The sequence below is a fragment of the Dama dama genome, chromosome 28, assembly GCF_033118175.1.
Source record: "Dama dama isolate Ldn47 chromosome 28, ASM3311817v1, whole genome shotgun sequence".
Lineage (NCBI taxonomy): Eukaryota > Metazoa > Chordata > Mammalia > Artiodactyla > Cervidae > Dama > Dama dama.
The window spans coordinates 32,243,595-32,266,737 of NC_083708.1; the positions used below are offsets into that span (position 1 = coordinate 32,243,595).

At 43.1% G+C, this 23,143-nt stretch overlaps 1 protein-coding gene across 1 annotated transcript in view; it reads right to left on the reverse strand.

The window, feature by feature from the left end:
• SLC35F1 (solute carrier family 35 member F1) overlaps window positions 1–15,584 on the reverse strand; it is a 402,967-nt gene extending 387,383 nt beyond the window's left edge. Inside the window, exon 1 of the mRNA XM_061132019.1 lies at window positions 15,418–15,584. Within this exon, the coding sequence (XP_060988002.1) occupies window positions 15,418–15,584 (167 nt within the window). The remainder of the gene's footprint in view (window positions 1–15,417) is intronic.
• Window positions 15,585–23,143: the final 7,559 nt, after the last annotated feature.

The following is a 23,143-nucleotide window of genomic DNA, read 5'->3' on the forward strand; positions in this document are numbered from 1 at the left end:
TGGCTGAAGAGTTACAATGTCTCGCAGACTGAGCTTCTATATTAGTTTATCTTTGGACTGTACTCTGAAGCATTCACAGCACTGCCGAGCAGCACCTGAAGATCGAGGATCAGGGCTCTATCATGCCATTCACAGCTTTACTTTATTCATCGCCTAAGTTCAAAATATTTCCGCAGAGAGCATTAACAGTTCATCAAAATTGGAATTTTTGACATGGGATGAAGCAGTCAATTTTTTTGACTTTTTTTTACTTTGATTCATTCACATATCACATGCTGTCTGGGACTTTTTTCTTCATTTGTTCACTTGCTAGCATTTCCCTAAGAAGCGACAGGGATTGATATTTTATGCTTTATGAAGCTAATTACTTCAATGGTTAAAATAGCAGAGAATATTAGAAATGCAAGGTTAGCTCTCTGAAAGGCTCCCCCATTTCTTTCTATATTTCACTTGAAAATGTCTTTGCTTCTCGTATGTATCTTACTTCGCCCCTGTCCCCACCATTTGGAAGAGCGTGTGGTAAAGAATAGCAGACTGCAGAAAATTCTTTTTTAGTAAAAGAGTACATTATAGGCTCTGACTCCTTTACCTGCTACTCCAAGAATAGCAGGTAACGAAGAGGTTCCTAAATCCAATGAACTGCTTCTTGCTGTGACAAGGGGAAAACAGGCAATGACATTTTTGTTGTCGTACCTCAATTCACCAACCCATCACCCAGGGAACTGCAGTCGTGGCCCAGTAGTCCATCCGCATACATTCCCACCTGCACACTTTTCATCTCTTTGACAAACTGGTACCCAGAAGGAGCAGCCTGATATCCATTGCTTTAAGTGCTTTGGATGGTGCTTTTCTTCTGTCAGCATCAAAGGCATACTCTCAGGTTGCAATGCACTTTGGGGCTAAGCAGATAATAATTATGGTCTCCTCACATTGGATGCAGATGTGTCCACTTATCAGCATTAGAGGTGCATATGATCAATTTTCTAAAACCAGTGCAAGAAGCACCTTATTGCCTACTATACTTCTTTAGGTTTGCACTGGGGAAGGTCAATCCAAAATGCATGGATCCTATTAGCACAGCAGGAAATAGATAGGAAGCATTAAGGAAAAGAAGAACTAAAAAAACAAGAAAAACAAGAAGAAGAAAAAATTAAATCAAGTCACCAGACTCGTCACCACTTGGAACTGAAGTGTTGTAATGAAACTACATGCGGCTCAGGGAAAGAGGAGGAGGGGGAAACAGAAGCTTTCTGTGCTGACTTGTTCCACAGTTGTATTCACACATTCAGATATAGCTAGCTCATAGGTAATTCCACACTGAATATTTTTGTTTTCTTAAGTGGTTCCTAAATAAAAAGCCAACACATTAAAAATAAAGCATTCTCCTTGAACCAACTCAGAGCCAAAAAGAAAAAAAAAAAAACATGGTAAGGAAAATTGAGGGCTATCTTCAAGAAGGAAACAAACTATTCCAAATGGAAAATTATTCTCTATCAACTTGTGTGTGTATGTGTGTGTCAGAGAGAAACAGAGGCGGAAAGAGACAAATGACTAGACAAAGATTCATTACAGATAATATCAAATATACATTATTTGGTGCTCAGTTGCTCAGTCATGTCCGATTCTTTGCAACCCCATGGACTGTAGCCCACCAGGCTCCTCTGTCCATGGGATTTTCCCAGGCAAGAGTACTGGAGTGGGCTGCCATTTCCTCCTCCAGGGGATCTTACCGACCCAGGGATCAAACCATGTCTCCTGCATTGGCAGGTGGATTCTTTACCACTGAGCCACCTGGGGATCCATATTATTTGGGAAATAATACATATAATAGATGGGGATTCCCACGTGGCACTAGTGGTAAAAAAAAAAAAAAAAAAAAAAAAACTGCCTGCCAATGCAGGAGACATAAAGAAAGTCAGGCTTCGATGGCTGGGTTAGAAAGATCCCCTGGAGGAGAGCACAGCAACCCACTCCAGTATTCTTGTCTGGAGACTCCCATGGACAGAGGAGCAGGCTACAGTCCAAGGGATCGCAAAGAGTTGGACATGACTGAAGCACCTTAACACAAACACACATATATATAATAGATATTATATTTAAGTATTTACATATTCCTAGAAAGATTCAGAAGTGAAAAGTGAGAGATAAAGAGAAGGTCAGGCAGCATGGACCGAGGGCTTCATTTGTTGATCTCCTCTGGGAACTCGTACTTCCAGAGACAGTAGCAAACCTAGGTGTGCTTTGCCTACCCAATCTCTCCATCACTAGATGGGTCAGTACAAGTAAACACACAATCTTTGTAAATACTATGTCCTCCTATGCCAACTCAGCTTTAGGACAAGGTCCCTGATCCCGCTCCTGATCCCTCCCCACCAGCCATCACTGAATGGAATAATCAGAATGTGAAATTCATCCCAGCACTCACTGGCTGATGGTAGTTTGGATTTGCTTAGGTTTTGTGGTGTTTCAGACTTACTCCATAACTAGATGAAAACTGACCTGCGCTATTTTCAAGGACAGGTCACCACCTTCTAGACAGGCTTGAGCGTTGCCACTCATCAAGCTCGGGGCAGCACTGGAGGGACAACAGTTCATTCTTTGATGCTATAAAGGTTGTTCCTGGCTTCCCTAGTGGTGCAGATGATAAAGAATCCACCTGCAATGCAGGAGACCTAAGTTCCATCCCTAGATCAGGAAGATCCTCTGGAGAAGGGAATGGCAACCCACTCCAGTATTCTTGCCTGGAGAATCCCCAAGGACAGGGGAGCTTGGGAGGTTACAGTCCATTGGGTTGCAAAGAGTCAGACACGGCTGAGCGACTAACACAAAGGTCTTTCCTAATTTTCTGACTCAGTGCTCCCCCTTCCCATCCTCCATCCTCCCCACTTACACGTCCCCCACCCCCAGCCTCCCCGCTTTCCAGCCCTCACCTCACCCTGGGACTTTGCGCAGCCCCTCAGCGCCCGGCAGCTTTGGGAGCCTCGTGGAGGGCTATCTCTGGAGGAAAGGGCCCCTGTGTGAGGACACAGTGTTTCTCCCGCCTGCGGCAGGATCCAGATAAGGACAGAGCCTCCAGCCATCCGCGTGTCACAAAGAGCTCCTCTGATCCGCGGGCATCTGGGCTTCCCCTCATTAGCACATTAAAGCTGCTCTGTCCCTTCCCTCTGAGCCGCTCTGTGTCCCACTGCCAGGCTCTATGGAGCCTTTTAGGGGCACGCTCATTGTGAAATCTCCCTGGTTCAAGAGGCACTAACCCTTTCCTGAAGCCTGTCAGACTCTCCTAAACAAACACAGGCATCTCCGAAGGAACCACCTCTCTGAGGGGCGCGATCAGACGGCAGGACAGATACCTTCTGCCAAGTCAGTCTTCCCCTAGAAGAGTCTTTCTTAAAATAAAGCCAAAAGTGTTTTAAATCTATCTAGCTTTCGAAAAAAATGGAATACATTGAAATAAACAGATTTGTGCCTCATTCATGGATGGGTGGGTTCTACTTCAGACTCTCGACCAGACTTGGGAGGAAAACCCCGGAGCCAGCAGCGCCTGCATCTCCAAGTCCTCCTGGCGCGGAGGGCGCCCATCAGCATTCATCCCGGGCTGGGACTGCGCGAGACCACGAGAAGCCGGGTTCCCCATCCAATTTTGTGACCAAGATAACAGATGCATAGCGCTTGGCAGCTTTCCCAGCCCTCTCCCAGATGTTATTTCATTTAAAACTTCCCCAAATGCAATGAGAAATAGAGGGCTGGGATTATTTTAACCAGTTTACAAATGAGAATTTTGAGGCCACCCCCCGCCATGAAAAAAAAAAAAAGGAAGGCCAGTTATCTGAGACAGAACAGCTGACATTTCACATTCTGAAGGGGATGTTATCACCCCAGGGGCCCACAAAATCTCCAAGGGATGTTTAACCCCCTCTTCTCTCTCTCTCACACCCTACTCCCAAATATAATCAAGCCCCAAATCCTCCCCAGCTCCCCTAAACATGCCCTGCACTAATATCCTGGCTTCTTCATAGCTGCATCCACTGAGGCTTCTTGCCTGCCGGGTCACCAGGGCCCAGATCTGTTTCGGAGTTAACCCTTTCCAAGACTCACTCTAAACATCAGTAGCTTCTTCCCATCCATCATACTCCTCACCCCTTCCCCACAACAAATGTTAAACAGGCACATAAATCCTTAGATCCTACTCTGCTTCTCTATTCTGTCTCTTTTCTGACTCACCAAAATGACTGCTTCCCGCTTGTCTCTATACAGACGCCCTATACCCCTTCCTCACCACCCAGCACCTTCAGTCTGAATTGACAGGATGAGCTCAGAGTTCACAGAAAAAGAAAAGCCACCATACAGAGTCCATGGAAATTTGTTGTATGACAAATTCAAACTGGGGCGCTGTAACAACCTAGAGGGCTGGGAAAGGATGGGAGGTGGAAGGGAGGTTCAAGACATAGGTACTACTGCTGCCAAGTCACTTCAGTCGTGTCCGACTCTGTGTGACCCCATCCCTGGGATTCTCCAGGCAAGAACAAAATTTCCTTCTCCAATGCATAAAAGTGAAAAGTGAAAGTGAAGTCGCTCAGTCATGTCCGACTCTTTGCGACCCCATGGGCTGCAGCCTACCAGGCTCTTCCATCGATGGGATTTTCCAGGCAAGAGTACTGGAGTGGGGTGCCATTGCCTTCTCCGGACCTAGGTACACCTATGGCTAATTCATGCTGATGGATGGCAGAAATCAAACCAACATTGTAAAGCAATTATCCTTCAAATAAAAATAAATTAATTAAAAACAACAACAAAGAAAAGCCACAAGACAGGAATCAGCTTTTATTCTCACCACCAAATCTACCCAATTGTCTTCATTGATACCCATGCTCTCCCTCTCCCCTCCTGAACCACGGAGTGTCCTGGCTTCTCAAAGCCTACCCCCTCCCCCGCACCTTGGCTCCTACCATCTCAGTCCTCCCAAGCCTTCCTCCATCCCACTCCTTCCTCCATGTGCAATTTTTCCCTCTCCACTGTATCATATTATCAGCACACAGACCTTTTGCATGATGTCCGCAAGAACAGATTCTTCATTTACTCGGCTCCTAGTCAGAGCAGAGCTTCTCAAAAGTTCTGTTTAGAAACCCCCACCTCACAACCCCTCCCCAAACCATGCCAACCAGCTGACGCTGTGCTTGTCTGGCCCCCGAGGTTCTCTCGGTTCCTACCCTGTGCCCCTCAGAGCCTCAAGTATAGCCATGCCAGTGATCCCGCCACTCATGCTGAGGCCCCATGTAACCCTGACCCTCCTTTCTGTCACTCAGACCTAGAATCTGCTCTCTTTAACTTCAGGGTCCCTGAAAGTAGCACTGTCCATTTGCAGCCTATTTCACAGAACTGGGATGCTGCGCTGTACCCTTTCTCATCTCTAAATAGTTTCCCCATTCCAGGGGGTCCCTTTTAGGTGATTGGGTGGAGTCCTTGATACTTGACGCAACTATTTTCAGGCCCAACCTGCTGCCTCTTCATCACCAACTGGGATACACAGATTTCCAGGGCCATGACAAGCATTGCCCTAAGATGCTATCCTGCCCCACGATCAGACGTACTTCCAGAATCCAGACTCGATGTTGCTCCCTCTTGGATACTGGGCTGGAACCAATGTTTCTCAAATGATCTATTACAGAATATCAGTTCTTTTTTTCAATTCACTGAAGACAATTCTTTTGAAAAGTGCAGTTCAAAAAATCAACTGCTAGAAAAATAAAATGGCAAAAACAAAAAAAATGAAAATACATGACTCAGTATTTTAATATTAGAAGAAAAGACACAAAAGTAATCTGTCAAGTTGCTATAGATGTTTTGAAATGTGTAGTCCTGATTTGTGTCCTCATCATAGTCTGGTTACACAGTCTGTGAATCAGCACAGGTCCATGGACCTCACTCTTGAATATCTGGCTGCGGTCCTCAGACTGACTCTCTAGTTCAGGGTAACACTAGGTCTCTTCTGCCCTAGTTAGCAGATGCTTTCCTTGTAGCAAGTTTATAACCTTTCAACAAGCAAGTATTAAATATTCACTATGTTGCAGGCACTGTTGAGTACTTTTCTCAAAAATAATCTGATCTAATTTTCCTCTCTCTGACCCTGGTCCACACTCTATTCAAATCACAGCACTTTCATCTCCATCCCATTTAGACTGCTATCTCCACTTCTCTAAATGTCTACAGTAGACACCTAACTGATCCCCCAAACCCTAGCCCATCCCCTGTCCCTCTATCCTACAGATTTTACCCAGAATACCATATTCAGGCATATATCTGATTAAGTCCTTTCTCTATTCAAGAATCTAGAGAATGAAGTCTAACTCCTATAGGAGTGTATAAAACTTTCCATTGTCTGACTCCATCCTACAATTCTAGCCTTACTTTACTGCCTTTTAACCTATACATAATATTGTCAAACTGAACACTTAATCCTCCTCCAACCTCTTTACTCTCTTTTTGATTCATCCTTTCTATCAACCCCCTTCTTGTACAAGTTCCTATCTTGTCCATCTGCTATGATCAAATGTTTATGTTCCCCCAAAATTTAGGTGTTAAAGCTCGACTCCCTGGTGTGATGGTATTTGGAAGTGGAACCTTCAGGAGGTAATTAGATTTAGAGGAGATCGCAAGGGTGAAGTCCCCATGATGAAATTCGCATCCTTATAAGAAGAGAAAGGATCTCTCTCTCTCTCTCTCTCTCTCTCCCTCCCTCCCTCCACCATATGTGGATACAAGAAGACAGCTGTCTGCAAGTCAAGAAGGCCCTCACCAGACACACAATCTGCCAGCACTCTGATCTCAGACATTTCAGCCTCCAAGAACTGTAAGAAATAAACGTCTGTGTTTAAACTACCCAGTCTCTGATATTTTGTTATATCCCCCCAACCTTAGACACCATCTTTCCAGGCCAAGACAAATGCCAACCCTAAAGCCTCCTGCCCTGTCTCCAGCCTAGTCTCTCCTTCCTCTGCAGTCTTATAAAAGCACTTAGTTGCATGACCATAAAGATTGGTTTCCATATCTATAAAAAGATGATTTTGAGAATAACATGTAAAATTTCATAATATAAAATGTATGCTTTATAATGTAAAAATTTAAGAACTTGAGCCACTATCTACATGCTCATTCAAACACTCTCAGAGATTATATCAAATTCTATAGTAAAGCAATCTAGTACTTCCAAATCATCCTCATGTTTTTGTCATATTTTATGTTTCTCTTATCTTGCAATGCACGAACATGTGCCCAAGCTCCCTCAAAACTGTGTATGCACTGTCAGAATGTTATTATTTCTAGGAAACTCTATTTTCTTGGGTTATAATGACAATGGCCTGGATAGGCTCGCTCTGAAATGGCAGGATGAGATCCAAGTCTCTTCTCCTTTTCCTTCTAACACTTTGAAAGTAGATGAACATTAAGGGTTATCCTGTCTTTTTTATTTTTAAGTCATAAGTGAAACAAATTTTATTGTATTCATTAAGAAAGATCTGCCTCTGACTCTTTGTACACTTCAAGTAATTTTATTATGGGTTCAGTCTCCCTTTTGAGTAGTTTTCTACAGGAGAAACAGCTAAATCATGGGACTTTTAAAAAACAACCTCTCTTAGATCAGCTTGAAAAATCTAATCATTTTGAGAAAAGATGCATGTTGTCTTTATTTCTACTTTACTTAAATTATTCACTTGATGGATATTGGAAGGGTAATAACAGAAACTCGAGCAATGCACTCAGGAGTCCACGTCAGTCCACACCTGTCTAGTTCACCACTGTGATCCAGCAGTACTCAGTATACAGTAAGCACTTAATAAAGACTCATTAAATAAATGACTGATTAAATGAATGAATGAATGGATGAGAAAAAAGAGAATGCAATGAAGTATTTGTTTATACAATGGATCAGAACCATATACTAACTCTAAGCCAGGAATTGTTAGGAATTGGAGCCCTACCACTCTAAATCTGAATATAATTAGCATGATTTGGCTTTTAACCCCCTTTAAGTGCATTTTCAGCTGTCCTAAGTTTCTCTAATTAATTTGTTTAAAATGGCAGGAATTGATGGTTCATAATCTCAGAACAGACTCCGGGAGTTGGTGATGGACAGGGAGGCCTCGCGTGCTGCAATTCATGGGGTTGCAAAGAGTAGACACGACTGAGCGACTGAAATGAACTGAACTGAATATCAGAACCTGCAAAATGGTATGTAAGGTACTTTTTAGTCATCACAGTTAAAAGGTAAATGTTCCTGAGATAGCATTCAAAATTTAAATCCAATAGAAAACAATATTTTTAAAATTTTAGTAATAGTATATTTAAATCACGTTCATGTGGCCACTGAGTGAGACATGTCATTTTTCTAAGAAAACATTTTCTGAGACATTGATTTTACTGTTTCGCTTGCCATTTCCTGGGAAATTTCTTCTCAACTTTTGTGCATTCAGCTAGTACCTGTATAAAACAGAATAAGTTCAATATGGATCACCTATAGGACAACTTATTTCTATGATTCTAGTGTCTAGACATTCGGAAGCATACAATTAAGCATTAAACATAAAAATTCAGATTACAGATTACAATCATTCACTCTCAACAGCAGTACCTATGCCAAGTTTCCCAGTTAGGTTTTGAGGTCCTTCAAGCTAAGAATAATGTTTTGCTATGTATGTGTCCTTCAGAAGATGCCTCAACACACAGCAAGTGATTAAGGACAAATAAATGTACATATAATTAACAGTGAAAAGGCAATGAATGGAATGGAAGAAAATATTTGCAAATCATATATTTCATAATGGGTTAATATCCAGAATATATAAAGAGGTCCTATAACTCAACAGCAACAACAAAATCCAATTTAAAAATGACCAAAGTCCTTGAATAGACGTTATGACAAACACAGACAGTGTGCTAAAAAGCAAAAACATCACTTGGCTGACAAAGGTCCATAGAGTCAAGGTTATGGTCTTTCCAGTATTCATGTGTGGATGTGAGAGCTGAACAATAAAGAAGGCAGAGCGTTGAAGAATTGATGCTTTTGAACTGTGATGCTGGAGAAGACCCCTGAGAGTCCCTTGGAAAGCAAGGAGATCAAACCAGTCAATCTTAAAGGAAATCAACCCCAAATACTCTTTGGAAGGATTGAGGCTGAAGCTGAAGATCTAATATTTTGGCCACCTGATGCAAACGGCTGAGGGTGGAGAAGACCCTGATTCTGAGTAAGATTGAAGACAGAAGGAGAAGAGGGTAATGGAGAATGAGATGGTTGGATGGCATCATCGATTCAATGGACATGAACTTGGGCAAACTCTAGGAGATAGTGAGGGACAGGGAAGCCTGGTGTGGGGCAGTCCATGGGGTCACAAAGAGTCAGTCATGACTTGGCGACTGAACAGCAACTTGAACAGACATTTCTTCAAAGAAGACACACAAATAGCCAACAAGTTCATGAAAAGAAGCTCGACATCAGTGATTATTAAGGAAAATCAAAACACAGTGAGGTATCACTTCACACCCATTAGGATGGCCACTATCAAAAACAAACACACACACAATGTTGGCAGGATGTGCAGACACTGGAAAATGCAAAATAGTACCATTGTTATGAAAAATGGTATGGAGGTTTCTCAAAATGTTAAAAAAATAAAAACAGAAATTCAGCAATCCAACTCCTGGGTATATAGCCTAAATTTTTGAAAAAAGGATCTTGAGGAGACATTTGCACATTCATTTTCACTGAAGCTTTATTCACAATAGCCAAGAATAGAAGCAACCTAAATGTCCCTCAACAAGTGAATAAAAAAAGTGTGATATAGACAGATATAGAGATACAGATACATAGACATTATTTAGCCTTAGGAAATCATGCCTCTTGTGATAATGTGGATGAACCTTGAGAACATTATGCTAAATAAAATAAGCCAGTCACAAAAGGCAAACACTGCATGATTCCATTTATATGAGGTATCTATTAATAAAATAACCAAACTCTTAGAAAGTAGAATGGCGGTTGCCGGGTTCAGCGGGGAAGGGAAAAGAGGAGCTATTGTTTAACAGATGCAGATTTTCAGTTTTGCAACGTGAAAAAATAGAGATCAGCTGCATAATAATACCCATCAGCTAGGACTACTAAACTGTACACTTAAAAGTGGTTAAGATGGTCAATTTTATGTCAAGTGGTTGTGGCCGTTAATAAAAGAATAAATGAGTGTGTACTTAGAGATGCTTAAGCCATAGTCAAGAAATATACCAAGTAGTATGGGGTATTTTTCCAGGTGTTTCTTGGAGTTTGACTTCCTAAGTATACATTTTTAGAAACATAATCAAGAATTAATGTGTTTGAACAAGGTACAGTGAATGCTCACTGGCCTGAACTCAAATGAGAAAGCTAAACTAAACCCGGAGGTAGTACTTTTGCATGCTGCATTCTGCTTTTATGAGAAATGGCAATTAAATAAGCCATTAATTAAATAAAGCCACAATTAAATAAGCCAAATAAGCACTTGCATTAAGTAACTTAGAACTATATGGCAGTCGAGTCAATCTGCTATATCATCTACATCTATAGCAGTGTACAGTAAAAACAGACATCTCTTATTATATTCCTGTGACCCCAAAAGATCTTGAGAGAGTAAAAGGTCACAGAAAAGTTACATGAAGATAGGTCCATTTCCTTCCACATTACTTCCTTGGAAACGTACCGTCCTTCATCCAGGGGAAACCAAAATTCCTTTAATATGAACATTCATTTTTCTAAGCTCTGTGCAAAAAAAATACACTGATCTTTTATTTTTATAATATTGTCCTTTAGTTAAAAATAAATGTGTCCTTCAGACATCTTGTGTTTACTACTGATCTCAGAAATGTCTGTTTTTAATCACACCATCCTGTTCCATTTGGAATACTTTGTATCAATTATCCTCATTACTGGTTGGTCTTCCCCTTTCATTCTGACATCTGTTAGGAGAAGCAGCTTGAGGAGGAACTTCTTTATCAATTTTTTAACAAAAACCATTTGATAAATAAGGATCACCTAAGAGATAATAGATGTCTTCATCAACTGTATTTAATAGGACAAGCATAACCCTGTTCTTGGCAGGCACTCCGCTGGTTCACCATGTTCTCTCCACTTTATTTAATAACCCGGAAAAGCTATATATACATACTGTTCCATCACATACGGTAACTCCCCACGTGGATGTCAATTCTGTGTAGGCTTGCTACCAACTCTCCCATGTATGCTTTAATGCTCTTTAGTTTTCAATTCAAAAAAGTTTCACATATTCGAAAATTAATGATATATATCAAAATGTAACTTAGAAACCAGTTAGTTTTAAATCAGATGAAAGGACAACCCAGAGTCACACTCGTGGTTCCATTCTAATGATCAAGTATCTTCATCACAAGCCTCAAAAAGGCAGGAACCCCTTCATAACTTGAGACAACCCAATTCATCTCTTATTAGAGAGAAAATGGGTCAAAGTTGGAAAGTCATGGTGATTATTATTAAGATCTGAAAATAATATTCAAGTGGGGAAAGATAAAACCACATACAAGCAAAACATGAAACAAGCCATCACTCATTTTTCACAAACATTTTATTAAATTTTAGAGGAGAAAATCTTGAGATACTACATAGGTCAGTATCTACTCATATGTTTCTAAGAAATCCACTAGTATCAACAGCTTCTGTGAGAGGGTCATTAACTATTGCCCTTCAAGTATTTTCTTTTCTGTCATACCTTGCTTGTCTGTAGCAGGGTAATAAATGCTATTCCACACTCAAGAAACAAGTGAATAGGGGTTTGTCATAATTTTTTTCTTCTTTGAACCAAGACATTATTCTAAATCTTTGGGAATTAAAGAAGTAACCATTATATCAGCAGCTAAATCACTTGGTATTTTTTGCACTGACAAGCAATTTTTATTAGGACAGGGGAGAAGCACGTGACATATCCCATTAATTGGTCAAAACAAATTATCTAGCACCTCCTCTTTCACCAAAATCATGGATACTATTATATTCTACTCTAATGTTTTACAGGGAGTAGTCAACCAGTGGGGGCTTCCCTGGTGGATCAGATGGTAAAGAATCCGCCTGCAAGTCGGGATACCTCGGTTTGATCCCTGGATTGGGAAGATCCCCTGGAGGAGGGTATGGCAACCCACCCCAGTATTCTTGCCTGGAGAATTCCATGGACAGAGGAGCCTGGCGGGCTACAGTCCATGGGGTCGCAAAGAGTCATATGACTGAGCGATTAAGCACAGCATAGCAGTCAATCAGTGAGGCAACCCATTTGTCATATATGAAAGGTAACAATCCAACTCTACAAGCCTTTAATGAAAGGGGAAAAGGATTTGGAGATACACTGTGAAAATAAAATGATGCAGGACAATGCAAGGCAGGTTGCATTAAGGTAACATTGCATTTTCCTTCTAAGATTCTGGAGAGCAAGTACCTTTAATTATTAATCGGTACTTCTCTCTTTACCTGTCCCTAGGTAGACAGGATATAGGTAACATATGTGTTTGCGTTTCCTCCTCTGGGTTGGCAGGTAGCTATTACTACAGGTTGTGACCAGTGGCAGGTAGTTCACCAGGCTTGCCAGCTTGCGATGCTCACACTTTGACCCTCCTCATCCCAGAACATCATCCTCAGTCTCTAAGCACCACCCCTCTGGCCCAGGGGGATGCTCAGAGTAACTAACGGGGTGCAAGGCCCCTCTCAGTCACTGAAGACACTCAACTGGCCGGCTCACAGCAATAGAACGCTGCCAGCAGTAATCTCCATGCCAGAAGTTAGAGGGGTATTTTTCATATTGGCTCCAAGCTTCCAGATTTGCAACCTCACTTTCTGCTAGCAGCTAAGCTGCTGCAGGCCAGGGTTAGATGAAAGGAAACAAAGTCCAGAAGATAATTAGTTGATAGGGCAAGACAGGTGAAGGAAATACAAATATTAAGGAAAGAAGAAGAGGAAAAAAAGGAGGAAAAGGTGATCTTTAGCTTTTAGAAAAATGAACAAGGATACTTGTGATATGGCATCCCATGGGCCAGCCTTAAAGCCGTTACTGGACTAGTCCGACACACCTGGAGGGTTCAAACCAGAGGGGAGCCATACTGAAACGCTGGCACAGAATCTCAAAAATTCCACTCCCCACTCCATGCTCTTTTATTTAGAGCGCAATCATTCAGCAGTTACAACTAGTGCTGTCTCCCGTTGCCATAACCCCGGAGCAATAGTCAGGCCCATCAGCATGCTAATGAAATTAATCCACCAGGATTTTTATACTTATACTGATTTTTTTTTTTTTTTTAGTCTCCTTACCAAAGGCACTCTTCTCAAAAGAAATATTTTCTTATCCTTTAAGGATAAGGAAAGACCATTATTTAATGCCAAATATTATATGGAAAATTTTGCAAAACTTTGAAAGACAACCAAATGTTTCAGTTGAAGTATAGAGGCTGTAACACTAGGGTTCCATTCACAGATGTACAAGCCATGGAATGTCATGGACTCAAGCTTTCAGTCTAAGTTCCTCCTCTACAAAACTCATGTCATAGATCACTGAAAGCTAATAAAACACAACATTCCCCCCCACAATGTCCCATGACTTCAATTAATATGCTTACGATGTTCCCACCACCCACGAATTACAACGAATTCGTGTAAAGCATTATACTTTCCCAAGTCTTTTCTTCTGTATTACCCCATCTATTTCTCAAAACTATGATAAAAGAGGTAAGACAAGTATAAAACACATTTTACAAGTGAAGAAACCAGGGACCAAGATGAACAGCTCTGCCCCAAGCCACATGGCAAGTCAGTGGCAGAGGAGTCCAAGTCCCCTCAGCTCCTGCCTCAGTGATCTTGTTATTCTGGACTCTAAGATTCATGAAATAACCTGCACAGAATCAATAATAACTTGTAATCAAGCAAAGATAAGTGAACTGTAGCACCAGGTTTTTTTCCCCAGTTTGATGAGGGAAATTAATAATTAACATATTCTGCATAAAATTTTAAATATCCAATGCCAAGGCATTTAAGATTCAAAAAAAAAAAAAAATCACAGATATTCATAAAGACTAGGAAGCCCTCCTAATATGTACTGAGCCAGCATCTTCTTGATTTATTCTGCTCATTATCTTTTAAATGTTGTATTTTGGAAGGTGTTAGTCTAAGCTACCAGTCAGAGGAAAGTAAAGACTTGAGTTTCTATCATCATCTCTTGTCTCATTTCAGAATGAATTTCTTCTCCTTTGATAATAAATGGAAACACACAGAAGTACCCACAAGCTAATATACCTTAAGTCTTCACAAGGGACTCTTGAATGGTTCGGGATTTCATATAACTAAATTACACTATACTCGGAAAATACGGAGCTTTTTAGGTTTCTATTTGTGTACATATTTTGTGTTCCCACTCTCGCTTCCAGCCCCAAAGGGCTCGAGGTGAATCCCTCGTGGGACTCTCAGCTACCCACAAAAGCGCCCTACAAAAACCTGTATGAACAGAGCAACCTTCTGAGTTATCCCCAACAGATGCATGGAAAGGCACACAGGTACCCAAATAAAAACACACAAAATCAGTTCTCTATTTGAATTTTAAGGGTCAGCTCTTCAACCATGTCAAGTTACTTTAATAGAAAAAGTCCCTTTCGCATCACAGCCGACTCTGGGGCGCCAGAGGGGCCCCATTTCACATCAACCCGGGTTCTCATCCTGAACGCCTCATCCTTGCTCCATTCACTGCGCAGATTCCAGCACTGGAGCCGGCCGCCAGCGTTCGCTTCCTCTGGCTTTGCAACACCGGGCGCCTCCTTCCTCACCCCCTTCCCGCAACATTTGTGCACTTTGCCTGGGTCTGACCCAGGCCTCTAATCTCCCCTTCCCCGCTCCTGGCCAGAAGGAGTCGGAGCAGCAACTGGAGCACCGGGCGGCAGAAGTGGGTCCCCTCGACCGCCCGCGGGGGCTGCTGCCGCCGTGACCCCATCTCCCGGCGAGGCGGACGCGAGGCCGGCGACTTCCACGCCATTCCCGCAGCCCCGCGCCTTCCCGGCCACCCCCGGCTCCTCTCCGGCCCCGGAGCGCAAAGCTGGGGCCCGGGGGGCAGAGGGAATTGAGGCAACACGCGTGTGCGAGGGTGTGAGCGCGGACAACCGCAACCTGCCAGGCACAACCCCGCCTCTCCCCGAACTCCCGCCTCGGACCAGCCGGCGCCCGGGCGCTCCGCGGCTCCCCGCTCCGGGACAAAGCTGCCGCGCGGCCTCTCCGCCAGCGCGGGGCGCGTCGTCCTCCGCCCTCCCCGGTCTCCCCGCCGCGCCTCCGTCCGTCCCAAAGGGCCTCGGGGCCGCCCGGGAGACGGAGGGGGTCCCCTGCCCCGCGCCCCCGCCGCCGCTCACCTGTTCAGCACTTTGCGGATCCTCTGGCGCACGCCGGCCCGGGAGGAGGCGGACAGGCTTCCGCCGCCGCCGCTGCCCTCGGCCGGCAGGTTCTCGATGGTGGTCACCACATGGTTCGGCGGGGCCGGCGGCGGCGGCTGGTGCGGCTGCGGCTCGGGGGGGATCATCGCGGTGGAGGCGGCGGCGCGGCGGCGATCAGAACGCGGCCGGGCGCATCGCGCGCCGGCTCCGGGCCCGGGAACGCGCGGAGGACCCGGCCGGGCGGCCGCGGCCCGGGGAGGCGGTGCTGCCGGCCAACCAGCGAGGCGGGGGAGGCCCCCGCGGCGACGGCCGCCGCCGCCCAGCCCGCGGCTCACTCCTCTCCGGTCCCAGGCGCGCACCCCCGCCCCGGCGCTTCCCCAGCTGCGTCCCCCAAGTCGCGGCACGCCCCGCGAAGTGGCCGTGGAGGGTGTCGCGCGGGGGCGCCAAGCGGCCGGTCAGCTCAGGAGACCCCCGCGGAGAGAGAGGATGGGGCTCCGGCCTCGCCTCCTCTCCCGGTGCCCAGGTCGGCTCCGAGCGAGCGGCGACAGTGGTGCTGGGGCCGCCTCGGCCCCTTCCCCGGCTCGCTCGGAAAGCTGCCGTCTGTGTCTCTCGGAGTGAGAGACCGAGAGTGAACCCGGAGAGCCGGGCGGGGGCGCCGCGGCGGCGGGGAAGGGGGGCCGGGCGGCGCGCGCGCGCTCTGTTCTCGCCAGAGGGCGCTCCCGAGGTGCCTCGATGCCCCGGTGCTCCCGGTCCCCGTCCACCCGAGGCGCCGATTGCTGGGGGCGGGAGGGGGTTATTTTGTTTAGGCTGGGAAGGGGAGGGGGAACTGGGAAGCGAGGAGCGGGTTCCCGGCCTGTGAGGTTGAGAATAGAGCCTCCTCTTTAGTTGGCGGGGAATCCCCGCTCCTGCCGCGAAGCCCCAGAAACTAGCACCACCTTCCCGGGACAGCGACAGGATGCTGAGAAGCCTGCCGCCCCGATTACAAACCCAAACGCGAGTGGGTATCCTAAACAATACACCTACAGTCACCATAATGGGCCTGGAGAAAACTGGAGGAGAAACAACGTCTCACGATCATTCTGGGAACTGGAAAAATGCCTAGCGGACCAACTCAGCGTCTCGGTTTCAGAGCGCGGTGAGAGACACGTAGGCAGATTTGAGTTCCCTTCGTGCCTCTGAAACTTATTAGCAGCGACTCCCTAAGCCATTTACTTGAATTCTGAGACACAGACTCCTTTGTGCAACGAGGCTACTTTGTGTCCCTCTCCCCGTGGAGCTGTAAGAGTTAAATGAGGGGAACCACCCAGCAGGGGACCCTGACAACTTCTTTGATGGTGGGTCGTGGTGCTCTACCTCGGATCTCCACTCTCCGAGGGAGAACCCCTGTGTACCTGGCTCGGAAATCTTACACCTGCATGCCATATTGCCTCCAAAGGAAACTGATTCTCTGTCCCAAGCATCTCTTAGACCCCTTGATCCAGATCCCAGTTAATAGTGGACTCCTTAAGAAAGAGAGGTTTTTCACGTTTTACTTTATCTAGATTCCCTGGATAGAGATTCTACAGTGAAAAATGATACACATTAATTTTTTTACCCCATTTCATGCAGTACTTGGAATTATTTGCCCTAGATAGACCCAGGTTCGATCCTTGGGTTGGGAAGATCCCCTGGAGAAGGGAATGGCTACCCACTCCGGTATTCTTGCCTAGAGGATCCCATGGACAGAGGAACCCGGCAGGCTACAGTCGATGGGGTTGCAGAGTGGGACAGGACTGAGCAACTAACACTTTCACTTTTCATATCTATGGACAGATATGCTGATACCACCACTGCCAAATGCACTGGAAACCAGTAAATAAAAAACACTGGTGATAGGATTTGCCACAGAAAAGGGGTTTGTGGAGAAAGCAACATTCAAGAAAATAATGAATTAGAGTGTCATACTGAGTGAAGTCAGAAAAGGTGAAATATTGTATGACATCCCTTATATGTGGAATGGAAAAAGAAATGATACAAATGTTTACTTACAAAACAGACTCACAGACTTTGAAAATGAGATTATGGTTGGGAGGAGTAGGGAGGAAAGGATAGTTAGGGAGTTTGGGATGAACATGTACACACTGCTATATTTAAAATAGATAACCAACAAGGACCCACTGTATAGCACGTGGAACTCTGCTCAATGTTATGTGGCAGACTGGATGGGAAAGGAGTTTGGGGGAGAATGGATGCATGTATATGTATGGCTGAGTCCCTTTGCTATTCCCCTGAAACTATCATAGCATTGTTTGCTAATCAGTTATACCCCAGTACAAAATAAATAGTTTAAAAATAAAAAAGTTAATTTTAAAAAAAAGGAATTAATTATATGATTAACAGAGGGGAAATGGAAGAGAAGAGGATAAAAAGAAGATGAGATTCTTTTTTTTTTTTTTTTGGTTAAAATGTAAGTTTCTATTCCTTTAACAATATTGGGAGCCCTTTTTAAAAACCATGGAACATTTGAGGAAACAGCCATCTAAAAAAGCTCTCCAATCTATGTTTCAATTTATGTAAATTCTAGTTCCCAGCTGAAATATCCCTAAGGTCTTTTTCTACCAAAATTAACTCAAATTAAAACATTTCCCCTTTTAAAGTGAACACACTGTCCCGTTCTTTCTCAACAGCCTTTCATTCTCAAATTTTTTCCACCTTGGACATTCTGAAGAATTGTTACAAATAGGACCAGGGTTTGTAACCTCATGGGCATTAAGATTCTAGTAGTTCATAATGAGTTTGCCTTGGGAAGACCCACCAAGTGCAGGAGACATGAACAAAATGCACTTCAGCTGAAACAGGCAGCAAATCGTGGCTGGAGTCTCTGCATTAAAACAACATTTTTGGTCATTTCAGGTGTCTGCCTAGAATGACTGGTTGCTTCCGTGCCCTCTTCTTCACATTTGGCTTGCTTCCTTTTGACTGTTTTTGGCCCATCACAACTCAGTGTGATGTCTGCACTTTAATGTCAACATTTGTGCCTGGTCATTCCCCTCAAGAGACCGCTGAATGCAAAGGCTCTAAATCTCCAGCGAGTCAGAAAGGGAGAAAACCAAGATGGGAGGGAGCAGGATGAGAGATGTAGGATTTCAGTCTCGCTATAAAGACCCCAAAGAAGCCTCCAGCCTTGTGTTTTTATTATTCTTTATGGTAAAGGGGATACAACGTCAGCTCCCCTTCTTATCCCCCAATTCTGCATTTCATAAGCATCTCTTAAAAAGGAGCTGAATTGCATTTGAGAGCCAGAAACAGGTACCAAAAGCGCAAAGGTCAAGTGGTGTGTCTAAATGGAATTAAACAGAAAAGAAGTGGGAAGGCCTATTTCCCTTTTCCCTGCTGCCTCCTTGGCCTGAAAATCTATCCTCTGTGAGCTGTAAACAAACAGAAAAGGAATGAGGTCTGTTGGCTGGGGATGTATGTAGTTTTTCAGTGCTGATACATGGATGTCAGGGTCATACTTGATTGCTCAGTTTACCTCTCTGGCCAGTTGTGGTTAGTGGCACATCACTATTGCAAAATTTTCATTCTATTCTTCATTTACTTCTTCTGAGCCTTGCTTAAGACACACACACTTCGGTTGTTTAGTCACTAAGTCGTGTCTGATTCTTTTGTGACCCCGTAGACCCCCCCCCCTCACCACCAGGCTCCTCTGCCCATGGGTTTTCCCAGGCAAAAATACTGAACTGGATTGCTATTTCCTCCTCTAGGGGATGTTCCCGACTCAGGGATTGAACCCACATCTTATATTGGCAAGCAGATTCTTTACCACTGAGCCACCAGGCAAGCCCACATACTACCACTTCTGAATTCCTTTAGGAAGCACAAGTTGACTCTCAGCTACACCTTCTCTAACGTTGCTGATTTTGAAGACACTTCCACTCAAGTAAGAAAGAGTAGAATTTTGTCTGTGATTCAGACCTCAGAATCACCAGGCATTTTGACCCATCTATTTAGCATAGACCACACTTGTATGTTTATCAGACAAAAACTTCAAAGTCGTGCTCCAAAAGTAACTGATGACTCTCCCCAAGTTGCTCAACAGTTGTCTGGAATTGCGTGTGCTGCTGCAGATGCCCAGCGCCCATCTACTTTCCCTGTGCCGTTATATCACTCTTTTCTTTCTCTCCTGAGTCGGGTTGAATCTACTCAACATACACTACTAAACGTGTGGCATCTCGAATGACAGAGCTTCAGAGTTTCATTCACATAATTGAATTCATGCAGGAGAGAAGAAAGCAAACTGGTGGAAAATTTGTGGAGAGGGTAAAGGGAAAAGAGTGAGTAAATCTTAACAGCAAGTAAAAAATAAAAAATTTAAAACGGTGCTGAAGAGCTCCAGTGATAACCAAGAGTTGTTCAGGCAGGAGATGAAATGTAATCATGGTTCTTTAATTGTCCAAACTCTGAATAGTGTTTGCTGAGCCATAACAGTGCAGACACTGCCTCTTGATCTAGCTAAATTTATAACTAAACCTGATTGATGAGAGGATGGAATGATGAATATGTATATTTACAGACAGGAAAACAGAAAGCTAAACCCACAGCTTCCATAGTGAGAAATCAATCAATAAGAGAATAAACTAAGACAGTGGAAAGTGATTGCTTTTGGTGAAGGGAAAAAATGGTGGAAGGGAAAAAAACCAAGGTTTTTGCTTACCAAACCTTGTGGGATTCAATCTTGAAGCTATGTATACTATGACTGATCCATGTTGATGTATGGCAGAAACCAACACAATACTGTAATTACCCTTCGATTAAAAATAGAATAAAAAGAAATAAACAATGTGCAGATATAAATTTAACAAAAATAAACATTTTTTTCTAAAAAAAAAAAGTGGGGGGAAATACAGAAGTAAAACCCTGACTTTGTTTTTCCTCCACTGAATTCTTGGAGTTGTCAACACACCTGCCTGAGCAAATGTCACTAACAGGGGAAAGTAGGGGACTCTACCAAGAGCAGCAACAATTTCTTAGTTAAGATGACAAATAATCGTCACAGTAAATCTATAGGTAGATTAATTAATTTGCTGATTGTGCTTCCATTCTCTGGAGAGATCTATCCTTTCCTCACTGATAAATCTTCGATTTCCCAACAGATTAATTTAGCTACAATTCAACAATTTCTTGTCTGTAACGTTGATATAACATGATAGAATATTAATTTAATGGTAAGACATCATTTTCATTTTCATTTTGACAGCAAAGTAGGGAAGGTAGAAAGATGGTAAACATTTTTTTTCACTTGACAAATCAGAAATTAAACATGGTTGAGTTTATTCATTCAATTTCATACAGTAGATTTGTCTTTACCCTTTAAGGTTGTGAACATGAGTGAGTTGTTAAAGTCAATGGAAATAAGTTATCTCATATCAGGTATTTTTCAACATTAAATTGTCAAATAGTGAAAAGGCAAGTAGCCTACCTCCAACTCAATAACAACTTTTCTTTTATCTATAAATTCTTTTTTATTTTTAAAGCATTTCTACTTATTTTCCCCCATAAATGCAAAAAACATATTAGTGATATTTTTGTTTACTCAGAAACCCAAGTGAGCTCCTAATTTTGTATTTAACTCCAGTTTTTTATTTTGTGACTCACAGTGGAGCTTGCCATATTCTCTACTTGGTAATAAACTTTACAGAGGCCCAGCCTTACTGAGGCTCAGTTTTTCTCAGGGATAATTTAGTTAGGGCTGACTTTGCAAGATCATGAGACTCTATGACCACTAGTTACTTGTGTATTGATTCAGTCCTAAAATAATGTCTCTGTCACCCAGCACCAAGGTGTATTCAGCTCAGAAACAACAACAAACAGCATATGTTCCATGTGGAATAAGTGTAAAGCTCACAGATTTCTGTAGGATCTCAAAATATGAGTACTATCTAGTCTTAGAAGCCAGCTAGTACTCCAAGGTCAGTGCAGTCCTGAGAGCAACTAGTCCTACTGTCCTATTAGAACATATCCAACTGCTGATAGCTCAAACCCTTGATTCAAACTGGCTCACACAATAGGAAATGTACTGTATAGTATAATGTCCTCATTATACAAGAGTTGGGCAGGAGCCAGAATCAGTTAATACAACGTCTCAAAGATATGACCGTAGAACTAGATTCTATCCATCTTTCTCTACCAGCCTCAGTAAGTTGTTTCTGCCCTTACCTTGGTTCCTTCAGCGTTGCCAGAGATTGCATTTCTGGGTGTCAGATCCAAATATACCAACATCCAGAAAAGAAAGGAGCCATGTCTTCCAGAAACCCATAAGCAGATCTCTCCTACATGCTATTGACCATGACTAGATCACCCACCAGTCCTAGACTATTGAGGCAAAAAGAGTGATATGACCATGATCGGTTAAATATCTGGGATTAAAGGTCGTTTAGAAATCAAGCACAAAAGCCATTAGCTTTACCTCTGACACTCTTTCTCCAGCTATTTTACTCTTTGACTTCCCAACCAAACTTTTTTGGTGTGTTCTCTGAGAAGAAACATTATTCTATCATTCCTTCTCAGTTATATTATCTATCAATTGCCTCTTCTCTCTCCTATGTATAAGACATCCTCCTTGTCTTGCAGATATTCAAACATACTTAAGCCTCTTCAGTCTTAAAAATGGTACCTTCTCTAGATTCCTCATCACCCTCCCATTTCTCATCATCCCCTCAAAGCAAAACTGTTGAACTCATTGATTCATTATCCCAGCTTTCTCACTTTTCCTTCACTCCTCAATCAGTCTGGCTTCTGTCCAGTAACTTCGCATAAAAACTTTCACTGAGATTATCAATGATTTCCATATTGTAAAACTCAGCACAGGTTTTAGTCCTCACCTTAGCCTTTGATGATACTAATTCTTTCTGTATAAAATTAGATTTCCCAGTGAATCCCATCATTACCCACGTGTTTCTGGTTTAATTCTAACCTGGTAGCTCCTTTTCAGTCTCTTCTATAAACTCATTCTCCCATCCCCAGCTATCAAATGTCAGAATTCCTCAAGTCTCAGTCTCTAGACTTCTTCCTTGAGGTTACTTTCAGAATCACAAGCTTTCTGAGTTATAAGCCACTCCGCACATGATGATAGCCATGTATCCTAAAATAATTTGGTAACTGGTTTCTCCACAACCTCTCCTTAGGTGATCTCATATGTTTTTATGGTTTCAATTATCATCTACAGGAAATTACTTTCAAATCATTTTGACATGATTTTTCAGAACAAAGTCCTTCTCTAGAGCTTCTGACTACTATAGATTACTGCCTACTATCTCTACTTTTTTATCCCACAAACATCTAGAACCCAAAATATTAAACTGAATTCAGTATCTCTCTCCTGAAATAACTTCACAAATTCAGTGAATGGCTGTGATATTGTGATTTATAAGAAATACATTTTTTATATATTGGGTCTTCATGGCTCACAATTCCTAAAATTCTTGGAATTTCATGAGGGTTATTGTTGTTCTCTTTACTGTGACCATATAGTCACTTCTGAACCTGAATTGTTCTGTCAGTGAAAAATGTAATAATTATGTCTGCAGTAAAGAGTAAATTAAATGAGACAGCACATAGGAATTAGTGGCTACAAACATAGAAAATACCGATAAATACATGTGAAACATATGGAAAGTCCTTCTCCATTTATAGCATGGTTTTCTAACAACATGTGAAGCTGAGATTC